The 12500-nt window shown below is 41.3% G+C and overlaps 1 protein-coding gene across 2 annotated transcripts in view; it reads left to right on the top strand.

Annotated features, from left to right (window-relative positions):
- LOC143040443 (aromatic-L-amino-acid decarboxylase-like) overlaps positions 1 to 12500 on the top strand; it is a 104618-nt gene that overhangs the window by 47820 nt on the left and 44298 nt on the right. For both annotated transcript variants that reach the window (XM_076211539.1, XM_076211544.1), the window contains exons 2-4: positions 8184 to 8430; positions 10156 to 10321; positions 12166 to 12236. In XM_076211539.1, coding sequence (XP_076067654.1) covers positions 8230 to 8430; positions 10156 to 10321; positions 12166 to 12236 — 438 coding nt within the window. In that variant the 5' untranslated portion in view covers positions 8184 to 8229. The remainder of the gene's footprint in view (positions 1 to 8183; positions 8431 to 10155; positions 10322 to 12165; positions 12237 to 12500) is intronic.

Raw genomic sequence — 12500 nt, 5'->3', positions numbered from 1 at the left:
GAAATACCGTCATCCTACATAGCGTAAACTAAAACGAAACATTTGTAATGCACATGAGTAATAGGGAAAATAAATGGCTTAAAAAAATTATTCATTATCTTCAAGTCTTGATAGTCGACGGGGAAGATCTACTCTTCTCGTTCAAGGCTGCAACAGAAGAATATATCCGATTTAATCCCGAAGATTCGTTAGACGTGAGGTTCTCAACTCGACGCGACGATGCTAGTGGGATCAAAGAAGCTCAAGAAATTCGGAGTTTCAAAATGACCCTACCTTATCTCACCGAGGTACCATTTCTATGGAACGCCAATCTTCTCGTTCTTCTGCTTTCCTAATTAGTTCGAGTACACTTTTCAGTCTTCTGCATCCTGAGGCAAACTATCCATAAACTTGATACGTCCCTTTCCTCTTGTCCTGTTCCATTCTGTCATCTCCAGTGAAGAGTCCTTTCATAATATTTGACCTATTTTCAGAAGGTCAGTTGAAGGCTTGGAAGACATGCGGCTGGATATTCCTTTATTTTTATCCAGTTAAATGCCTGGCGCAAATGTCAGGGCGTAGATTTAGCCTAAAAGTAGGTAGGCAGAAAAAAAAAATCGCCAACCACATAGTCATTGAACATAACAAAACATCTCGCCGATGATGTAGTAAAATTCAGTTTCACAAAAAAAGCTATACAATGCGCCACTGTATCAGTGGAAAGGGTGATATTAGATACATGGAAGGATATGAAGGCACATAAAGAGGCAATGAGGAGGCATAAAGGGCAATGAAAAACGAAGGTGAGGCTAGGAACATTTCTTGAAGAAAAAGAAAGAAGAAAAAGGCTCCAGGTGGAAATGCAAAAGGAGAGGAAAACGAGAGAGGAAATGAAAAAGAGGGAAAAATGGAAGAGGAAATGAAAAGGAGAGAAGTACTGAAGAAAGGGTGAGAGAGATGAAATCATGAGACTGGAAGAGGAGAGTGAGGGGGAGAAGAAGGATGATGGGGAAAGATATGGCAAAAGAACTGAACGCAGAAGAAGGAGGAAAAAGATAGAAAGATCAAAGACAATTAATGAGAAAAATGAGTAGGAATATATAGGAAAAAACATAAGAACGAAGAAAAGAAAACGGAACTGGAAAGACAAAAAGAATCACCGAGTTGGAAAAGACAGACCTGGTTTTATACGTCTGTTCGACTGGCGGCAATTCAATGTTTACAAAGCCACAACCGATCCACTTGACTTTGTTTTGTTTTTTTCTACCGCGACATGGAAGTAAAAATCCCGGTCACCACTTGCATGGAATCCATGATCGAAACAAAAATAAGAACACCTTCAGGGTTATGGCGGATTTTGTTTTCTTTGGGAGGTCTCGCCTTAAACATGGCCTGGATTCTTCGAGATCTCGGGCCTTGATTGGAACAAAAACAGATGGTCGCGACTGGACGAACCCAACTGAGCGAAAAGTCTGACCGAGTGAGAGGTAAGAAAAAAAGAAATGTTTGGACGTTCTCCCACAGGATTAAGATCCCTATTAGTGTACCGTACAATCCGTTTTAGGTCTCCAGAAATAGAAGAGATGTAGACGTATTAGTGGCTGGATCCAAAGCCATAAGCTGGTTGCGAACGATGGCAGTTTCGTTATGGAATTTTTAGTGAAATCACCATCTGAAGAATTCTACTGGATGTCATGTTTCTCTTCTTCACTTTTCTGGAGTTTGTCATTGAAACTCACGTTTTTCTGTGCTTATTCCCTCCCCGTTTTCCCCTCGTATCCCTCCGCCATTCCTTTCTCACATAAGCCTCAGAAGTCTTATATATATTTTTTCTGTCCTTCCGTCTTGTATTCCCTGAGGTTCTCAATGATCCGATAGTTCTCATTAGAGCGAGATTCTCCACACGGACAGAAGCTTTGATAAACCACTGACATTGAGGTCATATTCATACAAGCGGTTTGAACCGCACGGAAACCACATAGTCAGGGAAAAACAGCATGGTTGTGTGTGAACACCTCCATTGACTTACAATGTAATTGAACCTTCGCGGTTCATAACGCTAGTGTGAACAAACCCCTAAGTTAACAGGTCTTCTGAATCTTCGGTGATAAAAAAAAAAACGACATAAGTTGGTGCTTAACCCATTAAACTCCGATGACAAGATTCCTTGTCATTTGGTCAAATAAAACAAAAAATCATAAAACACCAAAATGTTTGATCAAACACCAGAAAAATATGACGTCAGTCCTCGCTTCGCTGCGAGCGAAGCGAGGACTGACGTCATGTTTTTCTGGTGTTTGATCAAACATTTTGGTGTTTTATGATTTTTTGTTTTATTTGACCAAATGACAAGGAATCTTGTCATCGGAGTTTAATGGGTTAAGAGTAATTCCACGTTTTGTTCATGAGGTGTATACTCTTCTAATTATATTTTCACGTGATCTTTGAGCTGCAATCCTTGAAAGATTCCATTAGGTACTTTTCTTATATGCGTACATGAACATGTGTGTGTGTATCTTGACGATTTTTGTAAGAAAAAAGTCATTCTCGGTATATTCTGTGTCGATTTTTCAATGGTTTAAAACCTGATTACTACTTATTTCGAAACATGTAAATGCTCAGAGGCAACATAACACCCTTCAAGGCTAAACCCAGACAATGGCAACGTGTACATCACACTTTGTTTAATAATCTTAGTTTCCATTTGTCGTTTCTTGATTACAATTACATCTTTTGTCTGTTAATTACCAGTCTGCAGGTGTATGTCGACCTGATATCTGTTATTCCCAAAAGCTTGTGGTTTCGACAGAAATGTTCATGTAACTGGTGCCTTTCTCTGCTATTTTTTTTTTTCTTTTTCTTTTTTTTTCAAGGAACACAACCGATCCCAAGAACTGATCCTGCTGATACGAAAGGGACTGTTTATTCATATTCTTATTTTTTTCCGGCGACTTTTCATTACACTGTATACTTCTACACAGGAAACTGTACTTTTGTATACGATAATGTCCTTAGACCTTTTCCAAATGATGGCCTTGAGAGAAAGGATGTTGGTGGGAGGTCTTGTATCTATATTTGTTTATGTTGTGTTGAGTTGGGATTATGCCCCTTGAGGTCGATATGCGTAGTCTGTCCCTTATCGCCGCGCATGCGCATAAACAAACTCGAGTCTGAATACCCGTCATATATTTTTTCTTTCTTTTTTTATGACAAACTTACAGATAAGGATGAGGAGAAGAGCAGGAGAACATATTTTAAGAATAGAGAAGATATTTAATTTCTCCAACCTTCATATTCTCATGCCCTTTCTTTCTCTTCCTCTGCCACTTCTACTGGAGTTCATTCTCCCTCTCTCTCTCTCTCTCTCTCTCTCTCTCTCTCTCTCTCTCTCTCTCTCTCTCTCTCTCTCTCTCTCTCTCTCTCTCTCTCTCTCTCTCTCTCTCCCTCTCTCTCTCTCTCTCTCTCTCTCTCTCTCTCTCTCTCTCTCTCTCTCTCTCTCTCTCTCTCTCTCTCTCTCTCTCTCTCTCTCTCTCTCTCTCTCTCTCTCTCTCTCTCTCTCTCTTTTTCTCTATATCTCCCCTTCCTCTTTCTCCCGCCTTTCCAGCGCCCACTCTCCGGGAGGTGCAAATTCCCTCACGCCCTGGCATCTATGGCATTTCCCATAACCTTTCACACCCTCAGTCCCTCACCACCATTCTCACCAGTGGCTCCTACCGCTCCATACCGCTGCCACCAGTACCTATTCACCTTTACCACTGGTGCAATTCACATTGCTGTAACCATTATCACCACTGACATTACAAGGCTTCCGTATACGAAGTAAAGATTTACAAATTTGGAAATCATTAGAGATGGTTTAGGAATTTTTAGGAAATATTTGTACCAGAATGAATATGGATATGGGAGATTGTGAAGAAATGTGTTTTGAATAAAACTATGATAAAAAGTTAAGCAACTATTTTGGATTATGTAAGATACGGACAGTAATTCACTATCTACTTGGTCACTATTTGCACCTCTCCCATTTGTATCATTATTACAAAGAATCGTTCTTCCCAACGATATCATCACTGTCGCTAAGACAGCATCATCACACCGAGGTCTACACAAAGAACAGATCCGTTCACTTCGGAAAGGAAACTAACAACATGCCGTAATGTTGCCTTAGCTCCTCGCGTGCATCTTCCTGACGCCTTGTCGAAGTGAGTCGACAACAATTGATCTTTAGTCCTTGGCTCACAGCACTGCCAGCAGCAGATATGATCAGTTCAATTGTTGTTGACAGTTGCTTTGCCAGGAAAAAAAAAATCTAATTCTGCTAAACATTACCCTACCTTGGCTTAACATGACATTGTTTAGCTAAACTTCACCTCATCAAGTCCGATCCAGTCAATAACTTCACTCTCGGCCCATTTTTCTTCGACCTTCGAGTTGGAGCTCAACTCTTCATCTTTCCACTCACGCTAAGGTCAGTGACCTTACTCATGCTCTTGGATCGCGTTTTGGACTCGTGATCGACAGCTATTACCGTCATGCATGAGAGCTCAGAATTCATATACCCAATCTATGATTAGTGCTGTTGTAAGAGGCTGGTAGAAAAGAGGGTAGAAAGAGGGGTAGAAAACGGGTTGTTGCATTTTATAGGTAGGGTGTTTATAAAACAGTAACCCAAGCGAGATGCCTGAATCCGCCTTTCCGCCTTGTTTATAAACAACAGCCGGGAACTCGAGTATATTGCTGACATGACATTCTTTTGTAACCTAAATGAGAATTATGCAGAAGCTCGAGATTATTCTAAGTAAACATTATTGCCGTATAGACTTAAAACAAAGAATATGATTGGTGAAAGGGTGGAGGAGGAGAAAATCATATTGGTTCACGATTGTAAGATCACTCCCTTTGGGGAGGATCTTGAATATAAAGTTAAAGATCATTGGACTAAAGAAATCACTACGTCACTGCAAAGCTCACTTAGGATCTTGCATACGTGCTCTCAGGGGATTCTTTTGCCAAGACTTTGAGAGCACGCTGTATAAGAATTAACAGAAGGAAATTATAGAAGAAGAATACATTTTCATTCTCCTAGACAGAAGCTTATAACTAAAAGAAGTGAGTTGCCGTATCCATAAGTGAGGACCACAAGGGCAATTACAGTGACTACAGTGGTGACAGGACTAACAGTGGCAGGAGAGGCGATAATGGGTTGCAGTGATAACTGTAGCTACAGACACACACACACACATATCCCCAACCCCTTGCCCGCGAAAGTTGGAGTGCCGACTCGCAGTGCAGCGATGGTGAAATAATTTCAGCCCTGTACGGAATTCGAACTTGGACAACTGGGTTAGCGCTATGCGAACTGTACCACTACGGCGTCGAGCCGGTTTTAGCACGTCATAGAATTCTAGGGACAATTTCAGCCCTTCTTGAACGCTTCATGGGCGTCATTGTCTCCTTTGTATATTCCAGGTAACTTTTGAGTATGAGGGCTATGTTCATTGACTCCCCCTTCTCCCCCTCCAACCCCTACCAACCCGCACCCCTCCCGGAAATCGTTAGGTTAATCACCCTCTAACCCGAGGAAACATCACTTCCCCAAATCCGTCCGACTGTGGTGTATCTCTACGCAATCTCTACCGCTGCGTGTATATATAAGTATATATATATATATATATATATATATATATATATATATATATATATATATATATATACAGTATATATATATATATATGTGTGTGTGTGTGTGTGTGTGTGTGTGTGTGTGTGTGTGTGTGTGTGTGTGTGTGTGTGTGTGTGTGTGTGTGTGTGTGTGTGTGTGTGTGTGTGTGTGTGAATCATTTTTCCTAAGGTTGGCAATGATTTTGACATGTTCTTAATTAAACTTGACCGCTGCTTGAGCTTGAACCAGCTTCTTGTCTCAGTCTTTTTTTCTACTTCAGGAAATCGAAATGATAAAATCCTTAATTCATAATAGTGTCACTCAAATCGGTGCGCTGGTAGCGTAGTCGGAAGCGTGCTGGTCTCGCAGAACACATTTCATTGTCATCAAAGGTCCAGAGAGTAAATTTGACGGGAAGAAATTATACTCCCTTGGAGCAGACTTTTCAGACCGGGAAAATGGCGCGGTGATATGCGAGGAATGCAGCTCTTGTTTTTATTTCGTCTTATTGCTTAAATGTATCGCGAATGGCATAGCAGCTTCTAATGACATCGCAATTACTCTCAATTTCGTCAAATTTTTGATCTACAATAACAATATATAGTTCTTTCATTATCAACAGCTCATTCTTATTTTTACTGCGTGAATGAAATTATAGATTTTTATGTTTTATTTTTTAGAAGAGGATTGAACACCCTATATGTCGTATTTTCATGATCAAACACCAATCTCGAGTACTGAATGCCTTAATCCTTTCTGTCCCAGTGATTACATTACCAAACCCCTTTGTCAATAAGAAAACAATTAGCAGTACTGTTACACACATTCCTTTTCTTGTAATACAAACGTGGGTTTCTTTCCTCTGCAAAGTCAATGAACATTTATGGAAAAAAAACGAAATATTATTGGAAACAGGCTCAACTCGCTCCGTCTCATATAATTTTCATCAGAGGCAAATGAACGCATCTTTGCGAATGCCATGGTGAGATGGGTGTCAATGAGCTTTTCTCCTCCTCCTCCTCCTCTTCCTCCTCCTCCTCCTCCTCCTCCTCCTCCTCCTACTCCTTATCTTTTCTCCTCCCCTCCTCCTCTTCTTCCTCCTCTGTTTTCCTCTTGTTTATCCTCCTCCGCCTCCTTTCCTTCTTTCTCCACCTTTTCCTCCCTTCCTCCTGCACCTCCCACTCCTCCTCCTCCTCCTTCTTTCTTCCTCTTCTCCTCCTCTCTCCCTCCTTCTATTTTTCCTCTTACTCCTCCTCTTCCTCCTCTCCACTGCTTCCTCCCCTCCTCCTCTCCTCGTCTTCCTCTTCTTCCGTTTCCTTTGGTTTCTTTCTTACCTCTTCTTTGCTCCTCCTCTTCCTCCTCTTTCTCTTTCTTCTCTTCCTCCTCCTCCTCTTTCTCTTCCTTCACCTCCCCCTCCTCCGTCAAGTGACCTCCAGAAATGAGTTTATTGACTATCGAAGGCAACTTGGAAGTCATATTAAACCATAAAGAATCTCCGGCAGTTTTAAGTTGATCATAATTTGGTTGAATTAAGTGGTTCTTTACCATTAAAACAAATTAGATCTTAAGAAACGAGCCACAAATCCACTAAATAATGAAAATTTTGAATTTTTTTACTTTTGCAAATTTAATCAAATACAGAATAGGTTAATCCCACTTACGATCCGTCAAGAATCTTGAAAGTTTCCCAACTCTTATCGTTATTGTTTTTATACGACTTAAATCATTTATGGCTTTGTTATCTTCATTGGTCGTTTTTCATTGCAAAAATATCCTTTGATTTTTCTTCCAGTCTGCTCTCATACAAGTTAGCTGTCTCTTTGGTTTTAACTCTGTATTAGGTATCGACTACAAACTTTATACAGTCAATTTAGGGGGGATATTTAGTAACACATCTACGTTTCAGAGTTACGCAGCAGATCACTTTTAGATTCTACTATATATCCCTCCTTTTTACGATCTTCCATCTATTATTGACCATCTCTGTGATTCCACCTTTTTGGTGTGATATTGTTCCCAAATTGAATAAAATCGCCTGACGTTAGCCAAAATAAAACATTGAAAGTTTCGTCTGGGCCGAAAGGAGAGAGAGATAATACAGAGAGATTGAGAGAGAGAGAGAGAGAGAGCGAGAGAGAGAGAGGGAGAGAGAGAGAGAGAGATATGAAGACAGTTAGAGAAAGAGAGAGAAGGAGACAGACAGAGAGAGAGATAGAGACAGACAGACAGACAGACAGAAATAGAGAGAGAGGAGGGAAGTCAATGTCATCAGCACCTCTGGAAAGGGGGAGGAAGGGCAAGGAAATGCCCAACGGCAGCAGTGACTATGATTTTTTTATTTAAGAATAATGCGAATTATGATGATAATTACCATACAGTATTGATGAATGCAACGGTATGATCCTGGTGTTATGGCTGTCAAAAGGAGACCAAAAATAGGAAGTTCGCAAAGCAAAAAGATCGTTGAGGCAATGTCCCGTAAGACTCTGTCTTTTGTATTCCATGTATCCGTTGCACTCAACTCCTCATCTCCTTTTTTCAGGAAAAAAAAAAGAACTGCACAAAGGGCCTGAAAGATAAATAGGACCATGAATTCTGAGGAGTTCCGTAAGCGGGGAAAGGAGATGGTGGACTACGTCGCTGACTACATGGACTCGATTGACGGAAGACGCGTGACTCCTGCGATTGAGCCAGGCTATCTGCGGACCCTCCTCCCGACGTCGGCGCCTGCCAAGGGCGAAGACTGGACGGCCATCATGGAAGACGTCGAGAAGAAGATCATGCCAGGGGTGAGTAAGCGCGAATGCCTTAACCCATTCAACTCCGATGACAAGATGTCTTGTCATTTGGTCAAATAAAACAAAAAATCATAAAACACCAAAATGTTTGATCAAACACCAGAAAAATATGACGTCAATCCTCGCTTCGCTGCGAGCGAAGCGAGGATTGACGTCATATTTTTCTGGTGTTTGATCAAACATTTTGGTGTTTTATGATTTTTTGTTTTATTTGACCAAATGACAAGACATCTTGTCATCGGAGTTGAATGGGTTAAGTGTGTATTTTCAGCTGTTAGGAATAGGGAAAAGGGTATTTTGAAATGAGGTGGTTACGCCAGGAGGCATTGCACATGCCATGAGATGACGTGGCGTGCCCCTAATTAAGCTTCACAACTTTTTACCAATAATGGCTATTCTAAGAAAGTAGTAGATGAGAGAGTAAAGCGTCATTTGAATAATGGAAAAAGGCCCTTCACCACAGGAAACATCTCATATAATTGTCATTTACTATAAGAACTTTATGTCCTCGGCTTATGAGGAGGGCAAGAAAGCAATGAAAAATAGTCAACAACTACGTAACCCCTACCGACTCTCACGCCATTATAAAACTCATTATTCTTTTACGAAATCCAGAGGAACGTTCAGCCTCGTTATGAGAAACAGCTGTCTCCCACAGGCAAGGTCCTTACAAGAGGCGAACCTTACAGATCAGCGTTTCTCAACCAGGGTTCCCCGGAACCCTAAGGTTCCGCAAAAAGTCCCTAAGGGTTCCGCGAAAATAAGTGAGACAAGCTAATGCACTTTTGATTTTTTATTTAATTTCATATACGTAATATAATTAAACACACATGACATATTGTTGGTTATTGTAATAATGTAATATAGACATCATCCTATCTAACCTATTATTACAATGAAAATAAAATGAGAAAGATAAGGTATATGTGTGTTTTTTTGTGTGTGCAGGGGTTCCTTGAGAGTATACAATTTATTCTAAAGGTTACGCAAGGGTAAAAAGGTTGAGAAACGCTGTTATAGATCAATATTCCCGCAACGTTGGTGACTGCATTCTCCTTAACCCATTCAACTCCGATGACAAGATGTCTTGTCATTTGGTCAAATAAAACAAAAAATCATAAAACACCAAAATGTTTGATCAAACACCAGAAAAATATGACGTCAGTCCTCGCCTCGCTGCGAGCGAAGCGAGGATTGACGTCATATTTTTCTGGTGTTTGATCAAACATTTTGGTGTTTTATGATTTTTTGTTTTATTTGACCAAATGACAAGACATCTTGTCATCGGAGTTGAATGGGTTAATTCACGGCATACAGGTTCCACTTAGAGCTTACTACATGGTTAATAAATCTATGCCATTCGTTAACTACTCTTTTTGGACAAATTTAGGTTTAAGAAGGCGATAGGCAAGAACTGGTTTGCCAGTAGAATGGTGAATGAATGGCTTAGACATAGTAATCGTGTATTGACCACTGAAACTTTTTGTCTTAGGAGAAGGTTAGATAATTTTATGGATGGGGATGATAGATGTTAATGGACATGGAACTGCCTAGTTAGGCCTTATAGTTTTTGTAGTCTTCTCCATTCTTATGTTACTATGCCCTCTGTACCCCATCCTACCCCCCTTCCCACTCCCATATTCTAGATTTTTTTTTTTTTTTTTTTTTTTTTTTTTTTTTTTTTTTAATTCGTTTGCGGTCGTTGCTCCTCCCCAGGTGACGCACTGGCAGCACCCGCGGTTCCACGCCTACTTCCCCGCGGGTAACTCATACCCAAGCATCCTGGGGGACCTTCTTAGCGGCGGCATCGGGTGCATCGGATTCTCGTGGGCAGCATCCCCAGCTTGCACCGAACTCGAGACCATCGTCCTCGACTGGATGGGTGAGTTTGAACAGTATGTAACTCGAGGGAGCGACATCTCCTCCATGTTCTTCACCGTAGTGGAGGGACATTCCACACTTGTGCTTTGTTGTGGGCTCTGGGAGACGGACGCCATAGAGCAGGGTTTTTCAACCGGGTCCGCGGACCACTAAGGGGCCACAAAAACCTACCGTGGGGTCCGCTGGACGGGGAATTCAACAGCTTACACTTAATCCTGTCATGGCTCAACTTTTTTATCATTCATGATTGCACAATGTGTTTTCATCGAGATGTCCAGTTTTTTCAAGTTTCCTCTGGTTAATTGCGTCTCTCATAGTATAATGTTTCTGCCACTAAATGCTTAGAAAAAGTGACCATATCCTATCTTATCCGTATCAATGGGTCTCCTGATTATGTAAGTTGATGTAAGGGATCCACAAAACTCGGAAGGTTGAGAAACACTGCCGCAGAGGACGACCACTCAGCCGACCGTCTTCAGTACCCATCAGCATCCCCTCTATCTCAAAGTGCAGCCTCAAGGGCTTGAGACTCGGTGTCCGGGCCGGCCCAAGATCTGTATAAAATTCGCCCATTTCGCGCAGCATTTTATGTCTGGAAACTGACCTCCACTGAAAGAGGAATTGCCGATTATCTTTAACGTCTTCTGTATCTCCTTTCTGCTGCCTTCGTTCAATCTCTCCCTTAACACATCTGTTACTCTCCGGCGTGATGTTGTCCCCAATTATGACTCCACATTTAGAGCCCAATCACACCAAGCCTACGGCATCTTTCCGACCACCGGCAACCAGGTGGTCGTCGGCCAGTTGCAGGTATTCTTTGGAAGTCGCTGGTAGTCGGTAATAAGATAGATAAATAGAGAGATTGATAGATATATTACAACACACACTGAATAGTCTCCATTACATAGATTTTCATCTTATCAACCACATTAAATTTCAATCCCTTGCATAGGTTTTGTGTCGCCGACCGATCGCTTAATTTTTGGTCGAAGCTGGTCGGAAACAGGTGTGACTGGGGCTTGATAGAGGTATTCACTGGGTCAAGAGTTTTAACAAGGGTGATGCAGACAAGGTCATCACATTAAGGCAAAAGGACAGGACTTGCAGTAATGGATTTGAATTGAACAAATTTAGATTTAAGATGGAAATAGACAAGAACTGGTTTACCAATGGAGTGGTTAACGAATGGAATAGACTTAGTAACCATATAGTAGGATCAAATCATTGGTTGTTTTAAGAGAAAGATAAATTCATGGAAGGGGATTATAGGGGGTAATGGACATGGAACTGCCTAGTGTAGGCCTTATGTTCAGTTGCGGTCTCCTTCATTCTTATGTTCTTATGCTCTTTACGTAATGTAAGAACTGACAACCGACGGTTGGTCGCCTCATCTTACAACTACTTAAATATCAATGACTTAGAAACCTCTCACACTGATACAGCACTGACAACGATCAAATGCTTTGGGAGGTCCCGAGGACCGTTGTCAGAAGCTATGGGGCTTTGGATTTCCAGTTATTATTATAATAAGATGGAAAAATTGTGTGGAATACATTCTGATGTGAATATTACCAGAAATGACGAACATGACGAGGGAAAGTTTGATGAATTTCCAAATTCTTTACGTCGCCAATCATAGATATTATATGTATGTGATTAGAGACTATTCTCCATTCAAAAAAGAATGGTGACCACTTTTAGTTTCTACCGTCTTTCCATTCTTCTACCTTCCTTCAATCACTCCTTTGCCACCTCTGTGAGTTCACTTGTCGTAAAGGATAGAAGAGTTGGTTACCACTGATAAAACGCTAATGCTCTTCTTTTTTTGTTTCTCCTTGACCACAGGCAAGATGGTCGGCCTTCCGCAGGACTTCCTGGCCTTTTCCGACGGCAGCAAAGGCGGAGGTGTGATACAAGTAAGTACTCGTCTTAGGCTCGCATCTGTTGACCTCAATTCTGACTGGACAGTGAAGCATTACCGTCATTTTTATAAAGTGATGTTATCATCACAAAGTACCGCAGCTTTTCTCATGGTGGAACACAATACTACCCATGTAGCGTGCATGTAGATCTTTGTATTTATTTATGTTAAATAGGCACGTGGTATGAGGGGAACACGGCACGCCTCGGACGTGCTCTTCCTGTCCTAGGTGGTGCTGCGGACAGTACAGATGTAACTT

This window comes from Oratosquilla oratoria, chromosome 2, assembly GCF_046742065.1.
Source record: "Oratosquilla oratoria isolate Oo_2021 chromosome 2, ASM4674206v1, whole genome shotgun sequence".
NCBI lineage: Eukaryota > Metazoa > Arthropoda > Malacostraca > Stomatopoda > Squillidae > Oratosquilla > Oratosquilla oratoria.
This window is presented reverse-complemented; position numbering and strand designations above follow the sequence as displayed.